The sequence below is a fragment of the Salarias fasciatus genome, chromosome 8 (assembly GCF_902148845.1).
Source record: "Salarias fasciatus chromosome 8, fSalaFa1.1, whole genome shotgun sequence".
NCBI classification, from domain to species: domain Eukaryota; kingdom Metazoa; phylum Chordata; class Actinopteri; order Blenniiformes; family Blenniidae; genus Salarias; species Salarias fasciatus.
The window spans coordinates 16,526,221-16,551,919 of NC_043752.1; the positions used below are offsets into that span (position 1 = coordinate 16,526,221).

The window sequence follows — 25,699 nt, forward strand, 5'->3', positions numbered from 1 at the left end:
TGCTTGTGTGTCATCCTTTCACGTTTGCATTTGCTGAACAAACCCCCCCCCCCGACCCACTCCTCTCAGTTCACTGAAGCCCCTCAAGTCTTTGCGCATCTCACAACATGGTACATTTGAATATTTTAAGCCACTGAAATGCCTTTTTTTTTTTTCTTCTTCTTCTGAGTGTCCTCACACATTTTCATACACTGCTTGTTATTGACAGCTGGTGACGCAGGAATTCAATCTAACCACAAGTACGTCATGGTTAGATGAGACTCACTCGCAGTATGGCAGGATGGGCGTGTGAAAACAAGAAGAAGAAAGAAAAAAAAAACACTGATGGGCTGCCGTCATCTTCCGAGCACGGATGTATTCACATGTCGTAATGACTTAATGATTTTTGTCCCAGGGGCTCTGAGGGAGTGAATACTCAGACGCTCACCTGTGTAGTTTCATTTTACAGGTTCCAGCTACAGTCTGAGCTTTAACAGACGGTAGGTGAGACCCTAAAGCTCCTGTGGGTGTGTGACTCCCACCACGTCCGGGAGTTTAAAGCATAAGTCTCCATGTGATTGCTCAGGAACGCTATTCATTAAAATACAAAAAAAAAAAAAAACACATTTAAAAAAAGTGCAGGTACAAAGAACCCATCTCACCTCAATAAATTTGCAATTAATTTAACAGAAAGACAACTCAGACAGTTATCAGATACTAATACACTCGTTTCACTTTTGATTCCAAGTCCATTCCTGCGCTGTGTTCACGCCCTCCCTCCACATTAAATTCAGCCGGCATCATGAGCGACTGCTCAGAAAACAGGGATCCTGTATAAATTATGGGTTGCAGTCACTCAAGAAAATTTATTCCACGCTGGGCAGGAGAGTGAGCTAATAAATCTGCTTCATGCGCTATTCAAAGACTCACTCAAAACAGTTTACCACGGAGAAATAACTAACCCAACGTCACACCCGGAAAATTAGCAAAACAATCAAAGCGATTAAGTTGCATCTGTTGAAACTGGTCTTAGGTTGAAATATGAATTCATCCTTCCCTGCTGCTACGTGATTTTAGCCCACAGATGTGCAGCAGCGCCTTCTTTTCCCCCTAAAAGGCGAAACACATCAGCAAGACAAGCACGCTGACCTTCAGCTTCACCTGCAGCTCCCATCGTGCCGCACATACACTCAACATGCACTTGTTCATTTATACTTTGACATTTCAGTGCCTTTCGAGAGCGTGCAGCAGTGGAGCCAATAACACACACACACACACACGCGCACACACACACACACGCACACAGAGACCTGATAGCTACTACTAATGCCTATAGCCGTTTCCCTGTCCAACGCTCTCTGAAACCAACACATTCGATACCATTGATCAAGCAGGAGCAATTTGTCAGAAATGCAAAACGGTGCGCAACACTGCCCTCTGTTGTTCTGACGCCATATTACAACGTATTTACCAAAAGGTACTAATTGGAATTCAATAGGCGGGTCCTCTGAAAGCTTGTTTATCACTTACACACAGCGGGTCCCCTCCAAATAAAACAAAAGAGCTCAGATAATTATATACATAACACCGACGTCTTGTTCGGAAAATGAGTTGTCGGCGGTCGGCGGGGATCAGCTGACTGCGCCACCAAAACAAAAACAAGCGGGAACCGTCAGGCGCCTCACACACACACACACACACACACACACACACACACACACGCGCAGAATCGCCAATGTGGAGCGGCGATGCGGCACTCACCCTGGCACTTGCCGCCGTTGGTGGGGTCTCCATGGAAACCGGGCATGCAGGTCTCGCAGTGGGGGCCGGTGGTGAGGTTACGGCACTGCTCGCACACGCTGCCGTTCACGCACGTGCTGTGGCCGTTGCACTGGCACGCTGCGGGGGCGAGCGGAGGTTATGGATTAATGCAAACAGCAACGTCAAAGCTTCCCTTCTCCCGCAGCTGCTCGCAGCCGGGCAAGTCCAGGCTGAGCGATCCGAGACAAGACAGGTGATTTGATGCGAGCACGCCGGCGTTCCCACCCGCCATCTGTCTGCGAGTCACATAGGCACCTGTGAGTGATTTAACACCTACTGTTGTTGTTGTTGTTGTTGTTGTTATTGCTTCGGAGAAAAGCAGGCGACCCATTAGAGCCGTCGCTGACTTGTGGCTGCAGTGTCATATTAATTACCATTTAATCAGACATGCCTGTTGAAATATTTTTAATGGCCAACTTTTAATTAACCTGCAATAAATCTGCAATAGGAAATACAAATGTGTTAATTACCTTGTTTGTGCTGTTGGGTTTTTTTGCCCACCAAAGTAAACGAGGAGCTTTTAGTTCTACCTTGAAAGAAAATTAACCCCTTGATCGCAGCTTCTTGCATCAACGCAACAAATTCAAGGATAGTCAATGTCACCTCAAGCAAGCAGCTGCGCTGGATGGTAAAAAGTGACATTGGGCTTTTTTTTCTTGAGCACATTATTTAGACAAAAAAATCCATGTTTGAACACACTCGCTTCTGAAATTAATACGAGCGGCTGTGCGTGAGCCGGCTGCATGACGGGCGCTCAATGAAAGCATTAAATGGCATACTAGTGTCGGGTTGCATGGAGTCAGCGGGGAGGGATTGGTTCCATGGAGGTGCTGCAACACGAGTCCTTGAGCCGCGACAGTCAATAGGAACCAACGAGCCCTCACACAGATGAACTTACAACCCCTTGACGTGTAATCCAGTACGCCGGACAGGAAGCGGCTCGCTCACCGGGACAGTGGATGAAGGCCCACTCGTAGCCTTTGTCTTTGGGGCAGCTGCCTGCATCCAGGATCATGTCGTGGGGCTGGTGGGGCTGGTTCTGCTGGATCTGCTGGTTCTGCTGGCCCTGCTTGGCCAGCCTCTTCATGGGGCCGCGGTACGAGCCCTCCATGCACAGGCCCTTCCCCGTGCTGCTGGGGTCGCCACACCAGCCGCACTCCGGCTGCTCCAAGCACTGGGAACACGTCCGCAGACCCGAACAGTTCTGGGCTGCAGAAGAGAAAACAGATGAGAAACATTGAGTTATCCTATTTGAAGACACTTCGGGAGGCTCTGCAGGTAAACTCTAACTAGGTCCTCTTTTCACGACTCTTCCATTGTTGGATTTCTACAGACATCTTCATTCATTCATTTCTTGGGCTTTTACAGGAGCTGAGGATTAAGGAGCGCTAATGCGCTTTGCACTAAAACACAAATCGGTTATCTGGTGAGTTCAACAGATTTGAAAAGCAGATAAGAGGATAAGAAACAAGAACTGAGTGTTGAGCGGCTAATGGAGGCCACTGAACAAGACAGCAAACGTGTCAAGAGGCGAGGAGGGGAGAGAGCTGGTCCAAAAGTTTTGAGACGCGAGCAAAGTTTCAACAAAGGGGATTAAATACAAGGTGTCAAGCGGTCTCGATCTCTAAACTCTCCAGCCCGGGAGAGCGATGCTGTTTTTGTCAGCCGAGGGACCAACTTTCGCGGCCACTAAATTGTTCGGCGAGTTTCGGCGCCGGCACTCGCCTGTCAGGCAGACACTTCAGCGGAGAAAATGCCACTACTATTTTTAAGGAGACAAACATTGAGTGCTTTTACCTCAGTTTATGTCAAACAAATCTCCAGCTATTCTGCTAATGGATGTGAAACCATGACAACACAAGAGCAATCAGTGCAAAGCAAGGCCATTTAAGTTTGTTTAGACGACAAGACGTAAGTGCTGGATTTCTCAGGAACCTACCATTCTTAGGAGAGAAATAAAAAAAAAAAAAAGAAAAAAGGGGGCAGCTGGATGAGGAGTTTTGTCTTGCCACAACACAAAAGCACGATGGAACCTCAAATCTGCCACAAAAATCAAACTCCACATCTTTCATTTGTGCTTTGACGGATAAATCAATATGTGGGACTGAACGGCCAAAATGTGATAAATTGGATGTTGAATACAGCGGCGTCTGCACAGAAAAAAGAAAAAAGAAAAAAAAAAAAGAATCTCACTTTATCCATCGTTCCCAGTTTTTATTAGCTGAACAAATACAATATCTGCGCCTGGCCCCGGGTCTCTGCAACAACACGCCGCGTTCATTCCCGCAGACTTTCATGCGGATTTACAAATGCAAATGACTCAAACTTCCACTTTTTCGCTTTCATGTTCAATTTCTCATTACAGCAAAACCTGACTTTTAAGGTCAAACCCTACAAGATCAGATTTTAGAAGACAGGTGTCTTGTACATCCACTTTAAAGTCCCCTGTGGCTGCAGCCTCCTAAATTTGTGTCTGCCGGCATTTTTTTTTTCTTTTCGTGGCCTCCAAATTGTTATTCCTGGATTTCACAGACAGTACAAAGACTGCTGATCAACATGACAACCTTCACTGTCTGTTCTACATATCTGAGAGAGATGCGAGGCGAACAGCTTAGCTCTGGGTCTCACTGCGCTTTGTGTCGCTCGGCGCCATCAACAGATGACAAATGCTGCGTTTAATCAGCGAGTAACCCCGCGAGCGTGTGAAGTCCGCCATCCATGTGGCTTTACTGCTTCTTTCCTCTGACGCGGCGACTCTCGTTAACGGGGAGAACCGATCCCTTTGTCTCGCTGCGCTGGCCCTGGATCAAGTCAAACCAGAGCATTCATACATCTGTACAGTAAATACTGAAAACAATGTAGGTAGCATGCTTGGCCACAACTCCCCCCCCCAAAAAAAAAAAAACAAAAAACTGTACACTAACAGTGGAATCGGTGTAAGGAGCGATCAGGCCTGATTCCAGAGAAAAGACAGAATCAAAGAGGGTGGAAAACGCTGCGAGGTGAGAGGCAAAGTCAACTCAACCTTGTACGCTTAAAATTCTGTCTGAACTAAACGCAGCCGGAGGGGGTTTTGCTTCTTCGGGTCGGACGTGATGAAACAGACAGACGCTGTGTTTACGGCACGGACGACCATGTGTCTGGCCTGGCTGTTTGATCTAGAGGGATACAGCTACATGGAAAGTGAACGGATCTACCGGATTCTCAATTTGAAGGCGATACTGTAAATGAAGAGTTTCTTCACCAGAAGAAAACGAAAGAAAAAAAAAACTACAAGGTTATTCCCAGCAGGCAGTGACGTTACAAGGTGTTTTTTTTTAATACATTTAAGTATTGAGTTATTCTCAAAGTTAGAATGAAGAAAGAGAAAGTCTCAGCTCGGCGATGGAAACTTAGCGTCAGACAGAGCAGAGTGGATGGAGAGGACGCCCTTCTCCGTCCTTCACGCCATGAGGGACGCAGCAAGACAAACATCCAGCATCTCTGTCTGCATTAACCCGCGCTGGCAGACACAAATGAATTAGGGACAGCACTCATGGGCTCCCTAAATTTGTTACTCGCTAAACTGATCAGAGATATTTTTACAGTCTGCCACAACAGCGGCCATTATTCATACATCAGGCGGCGCCGCGGCACCGGGCCGAGCGGCCGCCTCGACCTTCAAGTGAAGGAGCCCTCCAGTCAACCTGCGACCACGCAGGGGGAAATACTGCCTCACCTCTGTGTGCGTCCGGCGTTTAAGGTGATCATTTCTGGACATGATCATCTGGGGAATAACAATGAAACCATTCCTTAACCGTGTCCTGAGGAGATGCCAGCGCCGCTTTTTATTTTGTGGATTTCTCCTCTGGGGCTCTGTGATTATATGAGTAAAGTAATCTCAACTTCAACTTGTGACCCTTCAGACTTGTTTATGTGCCGCCTTGGAGGGATTATAACCTTCAGCTCTGAAGCTCAGGCAGACGAGCAACAAGCACGCACAGTATACATCATTTACAACTTATTCTCAGTGTTGTTTTGTATTTGCACAATGTAGATGAGCCGATCGACCACTTGGAGAAGCTTGTGTTGAACAATCTGTGACTGTCTGCATTATTAAACTATATTCATGCTGGGTTTACTTAGCTTTTTATTCATATCACAAAATATTTGGTTCACATTTATTTTACGGTCTGCTAAATCACACAATATCATAACTTCCAAATGGGTTAGCACGTTCTCCAGCGCTCTAGTCATTCAACAACTGCCAGGAAAACAATCCCGCATGTGTACACTCCCATAACACCCAAATTAGTCACTCCTATTAGCAATCGCTCCTCCTCAGTGCGAGCAAACGACTGAGCTGATGGTATAGCCTGGTCAACGGGGAAATCTAACAGTTGGTGTGAGATTATATGCAGAAGTAATTGGCCATTACGAACCAAATGCACCTTCCGAAGCCAATCACGAGAAACCAATACGATTTCCCCTCCGCACAGAGACGCCTTCCACTTTAAGCCGTTTTTCCTCCCGTAACCTCTCTTCTCTCAGGTGAGGAATGCTGGCTGCTCACGGAGGCCAATCCGGGGAAGCTTATTGTCGGCCGCCTTAACGCCAGACTTCAGACTTCAAAGACGACTCGGCTAGATTAAGTTCAGTAAAACACTCTTACCCACGCAATCTGCAGTCTGCCACTCCAGACACTGGCCGTAGGGAAAAGAGATGACGTAGGCGGTGGAGTCGACGCAGCGCTGGGCGCTGCCGCACCACATGCACTCCATGGACTGGCTGGTACAGTTGGCACAGTTGGTGTGCAGCAGGCAGGGCTTCTTGCAGGACGGACGGGAGCTCTGATTGGGGTTTCCTGGGCAGCAAAACAGAGAGGGCCTGTCAGTGTGTTTATTCTCTTCATGGACTGAAGTTACGGGGAGGAGAATTGGGCGAGTAGCAGCAAAGCACTTCTGCGGGAAACGTATAAAAATCAATCTACTGTCTGTGCGTGTGTGTGTCTCACCAGTCGCTTTCTCGCAGATGAGGCCGTGCGCAGTGGACGTGCACGGATTGGCCCTCAGACCCGACACCTGGGGCTCCTCCAGGTAGGCGCAGAAGCCCGAGTCGCTGGGCTCGCCCGGCAGCCACCGCAGGCTGCTGTTGGTGAAGGGAGACATGTCCTCCCAGCCCCAGTACGACACGTTGATCTTCCTCAGGCCCACCCACGGAGACAACCGCTGTGGGCACAGAGCCAAAAGCTTCAACGCGCACGTACAGGCCTGAAAAGCCGCTCGGTGTTCAGATATTATGTAAAAAAAAAAGTGTCTCCTTTTTCTCTGCGATCGTGCTATTAAAAAAAAAAAAAAAACTGAATGAGTAGCTGCTGCAGTTACACTTTGGAACCAAAGATGTCATTAAAAGTCTGCTAAAAATAATTTCACAGATATGATTACTTATTTGCCTTCAGGATTCAAGTTTTAATGTAATGGGGAAATGATGTCGAGGGTCTGCTTGGAACAAACAGCAGAGTTTCCGCCCAGCAGACTGACGATTCTCCCGAATACAGGAGGCATGACCAAACGGAAAGCATCATTTCTGTTTTCCATCATTTTTCCTGTCAAAAAGATTGATTTGGATGTAGGCTTTCTTTCCCCAGACACACTTCCTCCTGTATCTTTACCTTGTCTTGTTCCTGGAGCTTCTTGAGCTCCTCCAGCACAAAGTCCACCTGCTTGGAGGTGCTGAGGGAGGCGATGTTGCCGTTGAGGTTCTTGCAGTAGTGCTGGGCGTTGTCGTAGCTCTCGCGGCTGGAGTTGATCCTCAGGCAGGCCTCGCCCACCTGGGTCCAGCCCTCGCTGCACTGCTGGGCTGCAGAGGAGAGAGAGAGAGAGAGAGAGAGAGAGAGAGAGAGAGAGACGAGGAGGGAAAGGCGAAATCGGTGAAATCGTTACTCTCTTTTAACATTTACAAGGCAAAGGGAGGAATTCTTTGAAGTCAATATTTGAAATCGCTAACTGAGACTGTTAGTTAAACACTGCTGAAGGGGGGAGCACCACACTCCAGGTGAGACGGCGGCAAACGGAGAGCAAAGCAGGCATGAGAAATCACAGGGGAGTAAAGCTTTAGAGCTTTGTGTGTGTGTGTGTGTGCTATAGCTGACTTTGCATGTGTGTAATTGGCACCGATTTGCTTTAAATGTATGCATTTTGTGCATTGTGTGTGTGTGTATATGTGATCAGCGCCTTACATTCATGCATTAGAAATGTGTGTACAGACCCCCCCCCCCCCCACACACACACACACACACACACACACACACTAGCTGTTGCATATACACATTATTTGCAGCTCCCACTGCACTCCCCCGCAGGCGACAAGGCTTCATGAGCTGAAAATTATGGAAAAAGTGACAGCACTATTTCTTCAGATTCAGCCGGCGTCAACATCAGCAGCGGGGCGGGTGGGGGAGGTGGGGGAGGTAAGTTGGTGCGAGGTAAACTAAATGCACTGCCAGGTCTGATAAACAACATCAGGATGACATCTTGAAAATGCATCCCTACACACCGGGGATACAGTGTTTAAACTGCATGAACTGTAGCCGAAGGGAGGGGGGGGGGGAGGAAAAAAAAAAAAAAAAAATCACTTGTTAGATCATTTTTAACATCAGCCAAAACAAAAATCACTGAAAGATTTGATTCGGTTTCTGTTCCTGCATTGATCAAGCAAAGGAAACTCTGACTGCGAAAATCAATGACTGTCTGTTTGAACGTCCCCTTCAGCTGCAGGCGTCAGCAGAGCCGTTCGTTACAGTGAACACTGTCACTTCTGTGAAGACTTTCCTCTGTTGTGAGCCCATAATGATCCATTTATGAACATTAAATCGAGGATTAGATCAGCACTGGTTGATGCAGCGCTGAAATAAAACCTCAAAAACCTCTGGCTTAATGCAATAACAACTGTTTTGAAATTGTTTTCAGTGCTTTCAGTTTTTTTGTTTTACATCTGTGTGATTTAATGTTAATCCAAAGAAGTGAAGGAGGAGGGACGAAGATAATTTAGCAAAAATCACATGAACATAGAGGAAAAAGCTTTTAGACGAGTCATTCATGACTTAAGAGTATCTCTTCGGCTAATTACTCTAAATTTTACTGTCAGTAGGAAATTTCTACAATAATTACAGACTCAAGCGACACCCTTAAGCATATTTCAGGAAATGAAACTGTTTTTCTCTCCGTTTAATATGCAAAACCTGAGTTTACCTTCACCAGTCCTTCACTCTATGTGTGTGTGTGTGTTTGAGTGTGTGTGAGAACCGAATCCAGCGCCTTGGGTGTGATTCCCGGTCAAACGTGGCGCTTACCGGGCAGAGCGTGGCACTGCGAGTGGTTCTGGTCCCACTGACAGTTGAGATTCAGCGAGCAGCTCTTGCAGTTGGCCAGCTTGCTGCACACCTGCTCGTTCCGCACTGGACACTCGGTGAAGTTCTTCACGTTCTGCCGCATCAGGAAAAACAGGAATGTTAAAAGCAAAAAAAAAAAAAAAAAAAAAAAAAAATCCCACAATTTCTGAAGAAGGCACTCATTTAGAGAGTATAATGAAATTCTGCACAAAAATCCTCCTTGGAGTGTGTGTTCATGTCTGTGAGGCCGCGGTGCTCTGCTGCCCCCTGTTGGACGACTCACAGATGTGCAGTTGCTGGAGGCGGCGATGCACTTCTTGTCGTCGCACCACTGGCAGCCGTTGGTGTTCGCCGTGCAGCTGGCGCAGTCGGAGAACCTGTAGCACCACTCGTCCACCGTGACTGGAGACACAGAGGAAGAGGTTTAGGAAGGAGCGTCTGTCGGCACAGATAGTACGAAACACAAACCCAGTTTTGGAAACATGACGAGTGAGAAGAGAGAGAGCCTTGGACGTTTCTCTCACCGGCTTTGGCGGGGCAGAACGGGGCGGGACTGAGGCTGCCGTTCGCCATGCTGGGCTCCCAGGGGACGCAGCGGCCCCTGCTCCAGATGCAGCGGACGCCCGGCCCCGCCTTCTCGCAGCCCTCCTGTGCCAAGAAGGCCCGGCAGCTGGGGGGTCGGTACACCAGCACGTCGTTCAGCAGCACGCCGGAGAAGCCTCCGAACACATACATGGACCTGGTGGGGAGAGGCGGAGCTGAAACTGGCGTCATTTTCGTCATACGGGCAGACGGACGGATGATGACTGGTGTCGTGTTGATTCATTTAAACGGATCCAGGCATCATCAGCGGGGCAGAAATATCCCCCGCCAGATCAAACGAAACCCCACGCGACCACAAGCTGAGACTGAAAGCCGGTTCCACCATCTGTCTGGTGTGCGTAATTCCATTCCACATCCAACTCTCGCGCTCACCCGTTGCTGACCACAGCGGAGTGACCGAAGCGGTTGACGTCCCGGTGCAGATCTGGTTTTGGCAGGACTTTCCACTCATCACAGGCTGAGGAAGAAGGAAAAAAAAAAAAAGGAAAGAAAAGAAGGCAGTATGAGTAAGTGTTTTGGTTTTCCACTGTTTTTAAATCCTAAACTGTGAAGAAAACAGCCAGACTGCAGCAACATGAAGTTGAAATCTAATTATTTTTGCCCCTTGGTGTGTCTTAACAGCTTTTCTCTAAAACACACACACACACACACTCACTCACACACACACAACAAATCGTGTCTTCCAAATCAGTCCTGGGCTGCTCTCAGATGTGTTTCTAATTCTGATGGACGAACAGAAGACATGGTCACGTTGGAATGAATTAAACCTTTTGGTTTTGAACAGTTTGATGCATGAAACACGACTTCTTCCTACGACGACGTACACATAAACAAATCCCCGAATGCAGGCTGTTAGAATCCCTAGCGTGCACATCCACTGCCTTACAAATGACCTCCCTTCAAAGTCTTGATCCTTTTCCAAGTCCTCTCAGTCTAATAGCAACTTGAAAAGGAATCAATAAACATTGACTTTAGTGGTGTCCGCATTTCATTTGAGACAAAGTGTTCTTCATGTGACATCTTGTTTTGGTTCGTCTGTGGAAGCAGGTCACTCAAGGACTGAGATCTGACAAAAGTGCCATTCATAAATAAAATATCAACACAGTCACAGAAAAAAATAAAATAAAATCGACACTGAGCTTTAAGAACGGCCGTTTTTGTTCGGTCAGAACTTCAGTGAATGTTTCTTATTATAAATGATTATGAAAAAGTGGAAAAAGCCCTTGTCACACTCATCTAATCCAATTAATATTATCCGATAAGAGCCCATAAAATCCCATTTATATCTCCCATGGTCTCGAAAATCTAAAGTTTTCCTCTTCACTAATCAGCAGCTCTGCAGGAGGCCTTCGCGTCTCATAATATTCAGAATATGTTGTGGAGACAGTTGGGAGTTTCATTCAGTAAACTGAATACCAAATGTCTCCACATTCATAATATATGAACTAAAAGGCTTCTAATACTTTTCATAGTGGGAGAATCTTGTCAGCGAAAACATTTTCACTTCAACTCATCAGTAAACGTGACGCCGAAGTGGCAGGAGAGCGCTTATCCACCCTCGCGGTGACTCCTACCGATGTCGTAGGCGAGGAAGTCGGAGGAGAAACACTTGGCGCCGTTGCTGAGTGACGTGTCGTTGTGCGTGTTGCCGCCGAAGACGAGCAGGGTGCCGCTGAGGAGCACGGCCGAATGCAGGTACCGCGGGAAGCCGCTCTCTCGCAGGATGAACCTGGAACGTACGGAGGAGCCGAGGACGGCCGTGACGCGGCGGCGTTCAACGCCGATAGTGTCACACAGCCTCCGGGGCGCAAAATGAATCAGCAGGGCAGGAAGGTGTCGACTTACCATGTCCGTGTGTTGACGTCGTATCGGTAGAGGTCGTCCACCAGGCCGTATTTGTTCGCGGGCAGCGCTTTGTAACCGCCGTGAACGTAGATGCTGCCGCTGGCGCTGTCGTAGGTGCTGCTTTGGCCGTAGCCCCCCTGGGGGATGGCGCCTCGGGTCTCAGGCACCAGCCAAGTGTTGGACCCTGATCATGAGGCATGAAGGGAAAGCTTTAAACAGCTCATCTTACCAAACAACTATTACAAATCAAACAGTACTCAAGAAAAACAAAAAAATAAACAATCTGAGTGAAATTCAAACATCTGTCGACTAATCTCACTGTCACCTGTCAATGTAGTAGTGTGTGTTCAGGTTCAAGGTGTTACATTAACTGCTTCAAGTCTTTAGCTTCAATAAAGGTAAATGGAGGGAGGTCCTTACTCCAGATGCTATTTTTTTCTGGCAAAGCCTACAGCAGAGTACCCTGTTCCAATTTCTGTCAAAAAAAAGTGTTGACAAATCCTGATGTTTTAAAAACTGCAGTCTGACAGCTCTGTAGCTCCGACTAGTGGGAGACAGCTGAATGACAGCTAAGCCATAAACAGGGATGAAGAACTTTTTACACCACAAGTGTAGAATAAAAATGGTTTTAGGTTTTCATTTCTACATGCATGCACACAGTCATCACTCAAACTCAGTCTACGGGGCTTGAAACACTGATACTGATATCTCAGGTGCCGACGAGCCAACATTTAATCATCTGGCCGCCTGATTGTACACATCCCTAATTACTTCAGACATTTATATTCGAAGCCACACTGAGCTTGACTGCTGCGGCTGATAAATTGAGCTGTGTGTTACATTAACAAACTCTTTAAAGTAGAAGCACAAGCTTTGATTTAAAAAAAAAAAAAAAAGAAAAGAAAGAAAAACTGCAAAATGAAGCTGCTTTAAACATCCAGGAGGTGAACTGTCATGGAGGAGCTCTGACTCACTCAGGTTGTACTCCTGCACGTTGCTGATGTAGCTGTAGATCGGCGAGTAGCCGAAGATGACCAGCATGACGGTCTCGCCGCCGTCCAGCTGGACGCAGTGGGCCGAGTGTCCCTCCACCGCATATATCTGGGCCGTGGCCGGGGAGGCCACCACGGGGTTCCTCTTCTGCCACGTCCGGCTGGGAACGTTGAACACCCACAGCTCGTCCGTCACGTTGCCCCAGCCGGCTTCCAGCTTCCCACCGAACATGTAAATATCATCCTGGGCAGACGGCGAGAGCACAGGAGAGGAGAGGAGTTGACGCACAAGGTCATAAAAATCTAAGAAAAAGCCAAAATATGTCCAAACGTAATGATGTGACAGTTTTAGATTGATTTCATGGTGTTCTCAATCCATCCAGCTCTCCCTCCCATGGTGGCTTTGTGTTTTCCGGACGGTGTTTACCTGGTGGGGTGCGAGCGAGTGGCCGTATCTTGGCACCGGGCCACTATTGATGGGCACCGTGTTCCAAATGCCGCTCTCCAGGTTGTAGCTGCGGGGCAACACCAGCAACATATTAAAAAAAAAGTTACGCCGACGCACACAATCAAAGTGTGAACAGAAAGCGCTTATTACCTACGGAGCGTCAAAACACTTTGACTTCACACAAATTGGTATTTACTTCATAACCTGCCAAATTATTAAAGGGAAACAAACGCCCGTATAACCTCGCAGCTCGCAAATGAGTCACACACAAACACCAGGTATCCTTTTTTTTTTTTTGGCTGGAAATTCTGAACATCAGAGGACAAATTAATGTTTGCAACTGCGGGCAGAGAAGGAGGAAGCCTGGTCACGTCATCGGGAATCACAACATATACCGACGAGCAAACGGAGCAGATGGAGAGAGCTTATCTGAGCAGCGAAGATGAAAAACATCGGTTAGAGAAACTGAAATAGGCCATGACTAAGCATAGATATTAGTTTTCCATTTTATCTGAAGAGTTCTACCCCAAACCTTGAATATTCAATTCTTCTTTTGATTTATTCAGTCACTTTATAAGCAGGAATCATACAGGAACGACAGAAAATCCTGGTCCTGTCAAGAGTTAACCGTTAGTTTTGACGCTGTGGCGTTAAGGGTACGAAGTGATCCGAGGGGGCATGTTTACGCACATTAGGTTTGATCACAAGTTCAAACAAGAACGGTTCAGGAGTGTGATGAGACATGCATTATATAAGGTGTGAAAAAAAAAAAAAAAAACTGTCAACCTGGAGTTACACTGAACTTTGATGCCTCATTAATTTTTGGTCTGGTAACTCAGGTATACGAGTCAAAACTTTCTGCACACAATATGTGGCAAGAATGCAGCTTCTCAGGATGTATTTCTGAAGCTTAAAATTAAGGCCACAGACCAGACCGTTCACAGGAGAAGATGAAGGCAGCCTCCTTCAAAGCTGAGGATGAGCTGCTCAGCAGATCAATGAGATGTAATGAAAAACAGAATCAAGAAGCCTAAAAGTCTCGTGAATGAAGGTGAGCTGGATGTTTGATCGAAGGGAATTCACAGTAATACAGATCTCATTTGGCGCATCAAAACGGAAAAAAAATCATAATAATAAACACAATCATGGCTACAGCTTTGCGAGAGACGTTGAAGATCGGTCATTTGACTTCCTGAAAGTCTTCTAAAAGTAACCGATTGCCGCTGGAAACTTCTGAGATTGCCGACTGTGAGCGCACCTTCAGTCGATCTTATCTCAACTGAATGAAATACCACAAATCCACTTCTCCTCGGGCTGAAAGGAAACAGCGGTGTGTCTTCTTACAATGAGCAACAAATGAACAGATGTTAAAATGCGATGACAAAGTTTCCGGGAAACAATCGTCTGGATTTAAGCTGCTTACTTCAGAATCATCTGGAAGGAGCTGTAGTTGAAGGTGTAGCCGCCCACGACCCACATGACCTTCTCCTGCACCACGGCCTTGTGGGACGCTCGGGCGAGAGACGTGCCGAACGGCTTCACGCTGGGTAGGACCCAGAAAGACTCCGTCGAAGGCACAGTAAGAGAGCAGTCCGGACCTGTGGGGGGGAACGCAGAACAGAGGAAGTTAAAGAAACATCAATACCAAGGTCTTGCTTCTAATGTAGGCGCTGTGAACGAACATGACAAGCAGGGAGGTGCGGACATGTTAGGCCGTGTGAACGGCGACCGCGCTGGGAAAAGCACATGCCTCCGCTAATGAGTCTGTCAAGTTTCATCACGCAAAAGCATGTGGCTCCCTCCAGCTGCAGGCACATAACGCACTGTCACCGGGCTTATCGACATGTTACCAATCAGCATTACAGCACGGCGCAGCGGCTGGCGCTCGTTACATCTGGCTTCATGATCACCGCAGACGACACGGGAGCTGCGGCGGTATTTTGAATTATATATTTGTGTTTGATTATTATCCAATCACTGGTTTTAAGGCGACGGTAGACAGGGGCTTCATCTACTCCGAAGGAATGGGAGTCGGCGCTCGCTCCCACCTTGCCAGCTGTCGTTGCAGACGCAGAGCTTCTCGCCGGTGAGGTCGCAGTAGCCGTGGTCGGGGCTGCCGCAGTTGTTCCGGCAGTAGGGGATGTCGCAGGCCTCGCCTTTCCAGTACTTGTCACATTCGCAATACACCCTGCTGGCGGCCGAGTTCCCCGGGGTGCACTTCCCGTGGCCGGAGCAGTTGTTGGGACAAGAGTTGATCCTGGACAGAAGCACAATGTGCCGTCATGTTGTACCATAACACTAAATGCACAGCTGAGGAAGATTTGGGACCATTATCCAACTTTTAGCCAAAGTTAGTCAGATTAAAAAGACTACTGTTGCAGGAAAAACCACTGAGTGTGCTGGTGGTCATTCATGGGGATTGTGGCTGCAGCATTCAATCGTGCTGAGAAGCATTTAATCTGCTATTTGGAAAAACCAGAAGAAGTCAGGAATGGCTGACTGTGGTTTATAATGGGACACAAATCATCTCATACTCAACATTTACATCATCTTGTGGCTTGCTTAAAATCCGATCCAATGCGCGACCCGGTCAAAGAACTTACGAGTAAAATATTTCAAATCCTGTCAGGTTGTAGGCAGCGTCGCTGAAAAAGTGTAACAGTGCATAACCCGACGTCGTCTCCACCTCGGGAACCGTCTCATTGCCTCGTATCTCTGGGACGATGAGGCCGCTGGGGGGAAACGCAGAGACGGATCGGATCAGAACTCAGACCGATCCTTAGTTACAGGAAGAATTTCTCATTAAATCACAGTCTCACTGTAGACAATCAATGGAGTCTAAATTACAAACACAGGCAATAAAACTGAGTCAATGTCTGAATGTTTAACAGTCAGTGCTTCTTCTCTTCTACAATCAATACACAGGAATTAACCTTTTAGTGCCGGAGCGCTCAGGCACACTCATCCCTCAAAACAAACAAAAGATCTGATTTGCCGCATCATTACAACTAAGCACTTATTGACGGGACGCAAACAAACAGACGGCTCCAACTCTCTGCGTCGCTCACCTGAAGACAGCGACCAGCGGAGCGTATATGGAGTCTCCGTCGTAGACGTACATGTGGTCCCAGCTGCACTCTGTGGCAAAGTGGTTAAATCTTAACCGAAGAACCGCATTAGGGCTGCAGGAGGAGAAGAGGACAAAAAAAAAAAAAAAACAATAAGCTTAACGTTTCTTCAAAGAAATGCAAAACTCAATCGCGGCCTGTCGATTACCGCTGCCTGCTGCGAAGTTAGCGAAATTCAAATTGTCATTTTATTACTTTTGTGCTCCTCGAGGATCAATTTCATTTAACTCTGAATGGACTCTTTGTGCATTGTTCTTCATTTCGAAAATGTAGCGGGATCCCGGAGCGACGGGCCCGCTCTTTTGTTTATTGCTATCTCGCTAATGGAGTTTCCAAAACGGCTCCGTCGTCTCGGCGGGCCGCGGCGGCCGCGACAATTAAAAAGCACGAGAAGATAAAGGAAGGCTCCGTCTTTCTCAACCGCCTGGAAACACGGAGGAGATGCTGAACCATCTCCCGACGATTACGGTACTCACTAGCCCTCGATGAGCCAGGTGCACTTGGTTTTGTACTTGTAGTTGATGGGCCCGTCGGTGAGGTATCCCGACGGTTCAGTCAACCTGGAGGGAACACAACATCCAAACGGTGAGCACCCGCACTTAGTATCCCATCCAACAACGTCACAGAGGTCTTTTATAAAGACGAGGAGGACTTGAAAAGGCCGCTGGTGTGAGCAGCGGTCCACATTTTGAGGCAACAATGACAGTTTTCATCTAATCTTGAGCTCATTCGCCACAGCTCACACTGCGGAAAGAAGCGTATCGTACAAATCTAAGAAAGATGGCAACAAGCGGAAATCATCACTGAGCAGAACCGATCATCTACTTTGTAGTGGCTGGAGACAGTGGATCCTTTCAAGTTGGTTTATTTAAACAGTTGAATGGCACTCAGTGTCGAGTTTTCACATATACTTTGAAAAAAAAAAGAAGATCCATTTAAATAGAAAGTCATTTCAAAAATGTAGGGAATCTGTATATTATTCAATTGATAAAAGAGTTCAACACTGTACTGATGGGGGGATTTTGGAATAAAAAATACAAACTAATTATAACCATTGAGGGAAGAAAAAAGGATTAAAAAAACCACAATTGCGCAGGTGATTGTTATAACTTCTAGTTAGACAGATAAGTACATGCCGATATGGTCTTATCTGCAATGAGCCATTCCTGCTTGTTCCCTTTTCCTCTTTTTATATCCCTCAAACTGTCATTGTGAGGTAAAACAGCTGATCTGGAGCCAGATTGTTCATGTAGCGAACAGAAACTACAAAGTTCCCGTTATCGGGTTCAGTCTCAACTGTGACTGAATCAGGTTTGCGGTCGGAAGAACATCCAGAGTAAAAGCTCTTGCTGTGACGTCCCCCGTTAAAGCCAGCACCTGAATAAACACTTTCACTGTTACCGAATAAGGATGTTATTATTTCTTCTTTAGTATACACAAAGTTGTTCTGCTTGTCACAACTCCAAAAAGTGAAGAGTTTCAGCTTCATATCGATGAGCTGACGTCCATTCTTGATGAAAAACACCCCATAAATGTAAACGACGGAGTCTAATTATAACGCTGCCTTGTGGATTGAAAGATCCCAGATAAGACGCCAAAACACTGGCAGTCATCTCAAGGTCACTTTGTGCCATGCAAAGGATTCAATCCGCCGTCTCCTGAGAGAGTTTGTCAGCCTGACAAGAAGTGTTCTACCCAGGAAAGACCACTGTGATGAGTTATAAGAGCTGCTGTCTGATTCAAAGACGCTGACTGACAAAACTTGTTTTGGAAGTCAAAGCAAAGACAAGCTCACTGAGCTCGCTGTTCTGTATCTCACAATCATTCAGTCCCCCATCCCTGGAATGCATGATCTCCCCGGCAAGCGTTTTTAACAACACAATATTTTAATTTCAGACTTCTTGACAGTTTAATGGACTAAATACATGTTGACACGCAAACTCCACCCTTAACATTCAGCTCAAGACAAAACCTTTTGTTTACAGGCTGCCTGAAGCGGGCATTATGTTCCTAAACGTGCAGGTGTATCTCGGCGCTGCTCCTCTTTATTTGCAGTGGAGTTAACCTGCGCTCGCGACAGCTTAACACTTGTGACATAAACAGCCAGCAGCAAGCAACTGGCAATGAGTTAGGGCTGCGCAGACATCCAGAAGTGATGAATTTTTCATGTTGCACTTTGGACCTCCCTGGGAAACACTATACTGCTCAAAAAGCTGCCTGCGTGCTCCTGCTAAACTATAACGCACTGTAAACAAGCCGTGAATCCGCGGGGCCCATTTCGGCGCGTTAGCTCTGGGCGGCCCCCCGTGTAATTTGTGGAGTATTAATGCGCGCGTCTCCAGTACAGCAAAGATGTTCCGTTTAATTTCAGTGGTTTGTCTTGAGGTGATGAAAGGTTTGCCACTGTAAGAGCGCCTGATAACCACCCATGCTAAGGCCCACATACATCAGGGGCGACGGTAATTACTGTGATCGAGGTGCCGAGGCACCACAGAGTGCTCCTCAGGTGCAGCGCCAGGCCATTAGACGCTCCCATTAGGACCAACATTGTTATTACTTTATAGTTTCAACATTTATTCTTCCATTACTCTCCCCTGCAACTCCCATAACTGTCCCTCATCATGTATTTGTCATGGTTTCCAACTAACAGACGTGTTCCTCCATTTTCGCAACAACGCCGGGCTGGAGCAACACGTGTTGCGAGGTTTCAGTAAAATCAAAGTTGGACACAGATGTTTCCTGAATGCCGCAGTGGCTCTTCTCTCACGCAGAAAGCAAAAGGAGGTTTTGGGGGATTTTTTTTTTTTTTTTTTATCTAGAATCAATGCAAACACACGAGGCGCCGAGTCAATATGACAGTGGATGGCGGTGTCTTCATTGTCTGGTCTGGTGGCAGCGAACAAGGCTCTCATTCAACGCTCTCTCTTCATGTGTGGGAGAAAAACAAACCGAGAGAGTCAACATGAAGCAAGTGATAACACTGATTTTGCATATATCCGCAGTAAACAAGCACAAATCAAAAACAAAGAGGGAGGAATATATTCTGTTTATAGTCCCCTTTAAGACCAAATGTCCCCACATTAGGTGCTGATTGCAAGATAATGATGTTTTCAAAGGGTTTTTCAGTTTCTTGACTGGATCATTCTGTTTCTGAAACATTCAAAGGGAAAAATAACTTTTAATTTAGAAAGCAAAAATCAACCAAATAATCAAAAAATGATCGGTTGTTTAAAAGAACTGACAATGAAGGTGATGTTTTAATAGGTATTTTGGAAGACTTGACTGGATCCCTTCATGATTTGGACAAACAAGCTTCACTTTCCAACTTTTTAAAAGCAAAAACAGATAACCAAAGGAAAAAGACACAGATACTTAACCATCACATGTGAAATCACCCTCTTTGGGCTGGTAATTCTTGGATTTTTTTTGGACTTCTGAGTTTCTTCGGTTAGATCAGCACCTTGTTTATTCGCTGCTGTTTGTGGTTTTTATTTGGTCAGACATCCCTTTTTCTGAAAAAAACTACGCAGGGGTCAAACAGCACTGTTTGCCCAGTGCCAATGATCTTTGCTGACACCGATGTTGGTAGAAAAACAGCAGCTAGCAGGTCAAACTAGATCCAGAGCCATCCATGTGATGTTTTCTAGAGGCCTTCTGGGTTATTTAACAGGATCTCTCACATGATCAACAATTATTCAATCAATACGTTTTGTTTATTTTAATACAGAGTCCTGTTTAGACTGCCATAGGTGAGATTTCCTTATTCATAAATGTGGCTTGGGTTCAGTAAACTGGTGTTTGCTTCTTCTTTTAAGCATCCAACTGTTTTGGATCAGTCAAATGTAGTTTTGAAACCATAAAGTGGGGTTCACAGGGATGTTTGCACAGTAACCTTCACTACTAACCTACTTTCCCTGGCTGCTTATCAGTGTCGTGGCACACGCAGATTCCCTGCAGGCGGTTCGGGTGGACTTACTTGAACCTGCCCTGGCAGTGCTGGCACTGGTCTCCCACCCATCCCCGGTCGCACACGCACGACCCGTTGACACACTTCCCGGAGAGGCAGCTCTTGTCACAGGGCTTCGCCGGGCTGGCGTGGGTGAACAGCACGCAGTGGAACAGCACGCAGACCGCCAGGTACCGGCCCACGCCGCGCAGGTCGCCGCAGACGGCCACTCGGGGTCCCAGAAGAAAGAGTTTCCTTCGACACTTCCCCCCTGGATCCATTTTTTCCTCCGCTCCAGGGCGAGTGAAAGACAACAGTAAGGGGGGGTGGGGGGTTGGGGGGGGGGTTCACTTTGGGAGAAAAGCTACTCGGGATGTTTCTACTACAGCAAATAAGTCCTGCATGTTTCCTCGAGTGTAGTCCACACTCAGATTATGGCTGCTCGTAAAGCTTTCGGATGAAAAATTACAATTGCTGGCTGAGTGTTTCCAACCGCATGCATAGATTTAGACCGGGAGGAAATCCCTTCACTTCAGAAAAAAAAAAAAGAAAAAAGAAAAAAAAACATGGATTAAAGCTTTTCAAGCGGAGGAGAAGAAGAGGAAGCTAATACACATTTAGCTTATTTGCAGTTTGGCCTCTGCCGGGTAATGTAACGCATTGATTGAAAACCATTCTCTTCCAAATGCCTTTCCAGCAGCCATTTTAATGCGTAAACAATCCTCCAGACCGAGAGAGGGATGTGCTCGGGCTCACACGATGCTCCTTCCCCGGGATCCGCTCCGCGGACGAACAAAGGCTCCGTCGCCCCGGAGCCCCACGGCGGCAGCCTGCCGCAGTCAACATGGATGTGGTGTGATGTGTGGGCAACCGGGGGGCTATTCCTGCCGACCGGGGGGCATTGAGCAAACACTTTGGACTGTTTGCTGAGCCCTCTATCCCCGAAGCGATGCAAACATCCTCGGGGGGAGACCTCGCGGACGGCGCCGGGTACTTTCCGTCTCTCCGTAGTCCGAAAAAAGGCGAAAAAAACTCGGCGAAACGTCAGTGGAAATAAGAGAAGAAGTGGCCGCGATGGATTTGCTAGCGCAGCGACGGCAGACAGTTCCTCAGGTTGGAGAAAACTAAACACAGGCTGCGCATGCGCACTGGACGCGGCGTCTGTTTAAAGGGACAGGCGCTCCGCCGCGAGCTCCCCAATGCGACAATTAAACACGAGCAGATCATCCCGGACTGGTTTTTCCAGGTCCGAAATTCCACGCTGATGACAAACGATTAGACATTTTTGATCTTTGAGGTGTTGTCGTTAAGATGTGGGTTGGGCCATATCTGGGTTCAGAATCAGACGGTCCGCAGGGATCTGGGGATTTCATTCCCCATGTCAAAGAATTTGGATCCCCTCAATGGAACTTTGAGATGCATGTGCAATTATTTATGATAAAACTGAATATATGATTAATGAACTGAATGCACACTTGACAGAATAAATCACAAATGCTACGTTAATCGAAAACAAGCAAATGTTCCTGTGTGGTAATATGAGGCTTGACACCAATCAGACTTGATTTCTAACTGAAGGTCACATTTCAACATTTATAAAAGAATAATAGCACACACTAGACGAGACACACAGGTTAGTTGTGTATCATTTAAATTTGAATGAAACACATAATGTTTATTGTTAGTGTGAAGGTGCTAAACCATCAGTGTGACCCGGCAACAGTTGCAGACGACATAGAAAGACTTTCAGTAGTTTGCAGTCTTACCTCAGACCAAAACAATTCCTTGAGTGATTCTGGGATTGGAAGCCTTTCAGTGTGCCATTTTTTCTCTGTGCATGCACTGGTTTTCTCTTATTATGTTTTCCACTCACAGTCTAAAATATGCATTTAAAATTAATTATTGACTGTAAGTTGACCATAGGTTCAGTTCCTTGAAACACATGCATACCACTAATGTTTTACAGCATTCTGTTAAACTGCCCTACAATCGGAACACACTGCTTTCTTTTTCTTTTTTGCTATATGTTTTATTTTACATTTTGAGTTTGTATTTCATTCATAACATAATTTCTTCCAGGCATATTTAAAGGTAATTGCAGATCTGAAAGCCAACGTACTTCTGAAAACTGAAAGATTTTAGACAACAAGAACTGTGCCTTTGCAGTGTTTGTTTCTATACTCTCTTATAAGTTTTAGCAACTCGAAAGTGATTCAATATCTTGCTTCAAAACATTTTGACATATGGAGGTGGAGTAACCTTGCAGCTGAGCCACTGCCTTCCTGTTGGTTTTTTGTGAAATAGCTTTGAACCTGTTGATAACCAGGAGCCCTGGCATATTGAAGTTTGGAAACAAGGTTGCTGTTAAAATATCGTCACCATTACATCCTACACCTCTGCCATCAAACACTGAAGTCAAATCCAATTTGAAGAAGAAAAAAAAACCAAGCTGACCTTCTGGGAAATTCATCTTCCATACTGCTCTCTCCAAATCGAGGCTGTGAGGCGCTGGAGTTGATCCCAGATAATAATGTGCAAAGGCAGGGTTCACCTTGGAGAGGTTCCCAGACCATCACAGGGGAACACACACACTTATTAGCTTTGTGTGCATGTTTTGGTTTTTTTTTTATGTTTTCTGGAAACTAGAGAGACTCGAAGAAACCAACAACAAGGAAAAACACACACGCTCCACACAGAGAGACCTTCCCTGACCTTAAACCCATGACCTTATCACCCTGAAGTAGGAACACTAACCGCTTTTCACTTCATGAATTTAAGTTTCAGTGTTTTGGGTGAAAGCATCCAACTTCAGCCTGTTAAATGTCAGATGCTTGAGATTCAACTCAACTCAAACTTACTGATATAATCTTCACTAGATGTCAAAGTGGCTTTGTTAAAATTAGGTCCTTTGTTTGCATTTAAAGAAAAATGCTGTGTGAAAGATACTTTAGGGCACTTTTTGTGATTTCATTGTAGTTATATCTTATGACACTTTTTTATTAATGAAATCCACAGATTGTTAAGTGAATAATGTCAACACAGCTTTCTTTTTCAACAGTATAGAGATCAGTTTGTGGGTGAATAATCTATCACTGATAGGAAATGTAGTATTTTGTGGTAAATGAAGTCAGTGACAGAGTTCAGCCATGATGGGCATTTTAATGATGTGTTTCATCAGTGTGATGGCTGAGGAGGCTGTTGTGACTGTTTCCTGTATGGGATCCAGCACGTCTCGCTGAGAGGGCACTTGTCTTTGTTTGAGACGCGGCTCGTCGGAGTGATGCTGAGCTGAAGACGTGTAGAAAGTGAAGCATGCAGCCGTTCGATGCTGCAGGGTGTTGAGATCTGAGACGTGCGTCCTTTCACTGTCTGTCACGCAGAAACCCTCTCGACAGCAGACAGAACTAGAAATCCTCACTTAATATGTCTGAAGTTCTGAATTGCTGCTCGGTTTATTGGACTCTTCCCTGCAATTACTTGACAGAGTGATGGACAAGTTGCTATGGTGCTAATAGGATTAGAATGTTTCTTTTCTTTACCTTTCTTGGCAAGCTGAGAAAAAAATCCTGTTAGAAATGGGAAGCCATTGCAATGAGATAACCTTGAACTTTGATACCACCTTTTGTACAAGTACGCTGCGTTAATCCATGAATAATGTAACACAGCACTTTCACCACGGCGTGCAGAGAATCGGAAGGCTCCTGGGCCTTTCCATGTGGGGTTTGCATGTTCTCCCTGTGCATTCACATCATTTCTCCAGATTCTTTTTACAATGAAATTACAAAAATGTGCTCCTGGGTTGAATTATGAACAGAAAATGTTCCTGAAAGTTTGTGTGATTGTGTTTTTCTCAATTTTTTTTTAACTGACTGGCAACCCCCTCCAAGGTTTACTCTGCCTTCACACACTCAGCTGGGATACTTCTACATCCTTACCTGTAGGTGGCAGTGTTGCACAGCACCACAAAGTTAGGAGTACTGATTATTTTTCAAGGGCAAAGTGATCATGTGTGCCACAGATCTGAGTCAGTCAATGACATACTGAAAAAATAATGATAAAAAAATGTGCATATTTTTCAAATCTTAAATCTATATTTAATTGATATACAAAAAAGTAAGTTTTGGGTATAAACTTGCAGCTTTTTTATATGTAACGTTGTGAGTATTTACAATAACTGTTTTATATTAACTCCACAAATATGATAATAATAAATACCTTCATGAATTATTTCTTAATATTTAATATGTCACAGAAGTTGAGCGTCAAGATTTTCTCAGCCTGTAATTCATGAGTCATTCACCCGCTTTGACATCTGAAAAACCACGGCTTATTTTCCACACTGGCTCCGATTGGCGTGATCACACATGAGCTAAAGACAATATTATTGTGCTGTGTCTTAACGCTCCTCCGCCTGGGCTGCAGAGGAGCCTGCTGCTGGCGTTTAGTCAGGTGCACACACCTCTGTGGCGTGGGGAAACAAGCGCAGTCTTTACAAGGTGTAGTGTGTCTGAAGCCAGTGCCCTCTGCATTCCCGGTCTCAACGATCTCCACAAAACAGCAGAGTGGGAGAGTTCAGCTTTTCTTTGGAAATTTCCAGACATAACAGTAAGAGAAAGAACATAGTTTTGACTACAATGGGTGAAAACACTCAAATAAATGTTAGGTCTCCTTTCAGAGGATTAAGGTAGTGCTGTGTGTGTGTGTGTGTGAACAGGAGAAAGGCCCCTGAATTAAAGGGTCCAGGGTTTAATTTGGACTTGAGTCAGTGAACTTTGTACTCCGATTCACAGCTGAGGAATGCTCTTTGTGATTCACTCAGCTGAACTGTGCGGAGGAGCCTCATCCAATAAGATCGCACCTTTGACACAAAAATGTAATTCGATACAGTTCGAGACTCTTTATGATCCATCTTGAAATCTGAAGCCCACTTAGGCCACATTTGCAAGCAGGATGATCTTAAAAATCTTAAAATCTGACATTCAAGGCCTCAAACCTCCCGGAGAGCCAGACGCTTCCAAAGGTCTGCTGCACAACAGGAATTCCCCCAATGGATTAACAAGACAGTTTTTTTTTCTTCTCTGTGGACACACACACACACACACACACACACACACACACACACACAAGTGAAAGGGGTAAAAAGGCAGGACCACCCTCGTTTTCTCTTCATGCTGAGCCATTATGTCTGACTCACATTCACACTTCTGATATTCAGTCAAGGTCGCGTGGCGAGGAGGAGAAAATCCTGACATCATCTGAAGGTTTGCAGATCAAGAGAAGGTATGCAGGTGCTCACTTTTCAGCCGGGATTTGAACCTCAGTCAGCAGCGTTCAAGGTCAGAAGGTGAGGTCAAGACCAGAAAAAATATCACACAAGCAGCCAGCTGTCGACACACACACACACACACACACACATTCATTCTGGAATAAAGTGCAGTATAGATCCAAGCATCCATTCTGATTTAAGATGCAGTGCAGGTACGCACAACCTTGAAAGTGTAAACATCAGCCTCTAAAACCCACTCAGCCATTTCTCCTGACACTTCCGCTCCCGTTGTTATCGTCTTG

The 25,699-nt window shown here is 45.9% G+C and overlaps 1 protein-coding gene across 1 annotated transcript in view; it reads right to left on the minus strand.

The window, feature by feature from the left end:
• Nucleotides 1-20,675, minus strand: part of atrnl1b (attractin-like 1b) — a 49,947-nt gene extending 29,272 nt beyond the window's left edge. Inside the window, exons 1-19 of the mRNA XM_030097861.1 lie at nucleotides 20,162-20,675; nucleotides 16,662-16,745; nucleotides 16,126-16,239; nucleotides 15,661-15,789; nucleotides 15,106-15,314; nucleotides 14,481-14,655; nucleotides 13,037-13,124; nucleotides 12,592-12,853; nucleotides 11,618-11,801; nucleotides 11,347-11,501; nucleotides 10,145-10,229; nucleotides 9,694-9,908; nucleotides 9,453-9,571; nucleotides 9,131-9,263; nucleotides 7,451-7,638; nucleotides 6,794-7,007; nucleotides 6,452-6,643; nucleotides 2,749-3,009; nucleotides 1,741-1,878 (exon numbers count right to left, since the gene is read on the minus strand). Coding sequence (XP_029953721.1) covers nucleotides 1,741-1,878; nucleotides 2,749-3,009; nucleotides 6,452-6,643; nucleotides 6,794-7,007; nucleotides 7,451-7,638; nucleotides 9,131-9,263; nucleotides 9,453-9,571; nucleotides 9,694-9,908; nucleotides 10,145-10,229; nucleotides 11,347-11,501; nucleotides 11,618-11,801; nucleotides 12,592-12,853; nucleotides 13,037-13,124; nucleotides 14,481-14,655; nucleotides 15,106-15,314; nucleotides 15,661-15,789; nucleotides 16,126-16,239; nucleotides 16,662-16,745; nucleotides 20,162-20,412 — 3,196 coding nt within the window. The 5' untranslated portion in view covers nucleotides 20,413-20,675. The remainder of the gene's footprint in view (nucleotides 1-1,740; nucleotides 1,879-2,748; nucleotides 3,010-6,451; nucleotides 6,644-6,793; nucleotides 7,008-7,450; nucleotides 7,639-9,130; nucleotides 9,264-9,452; nucleotides 9,572-9,693; nucleotides 9,909-10,144; nucleotides 10,230-11,346; nucleotides 11,502-11,617; nucleotides 11,802-12,591; nucleotides 12,854-13,036; nucleotides 13,125-14,480; nucleotides 14,656-15,105; nucleotides 15,315-15,660; nucleotides 15,790-16,125; nucleotides 16,240-16,661; nucleotides 16,746-20,161) is intronic.
• Nucleotides 20,676-25,699: the final 5,024 nt, after the last annotated feature.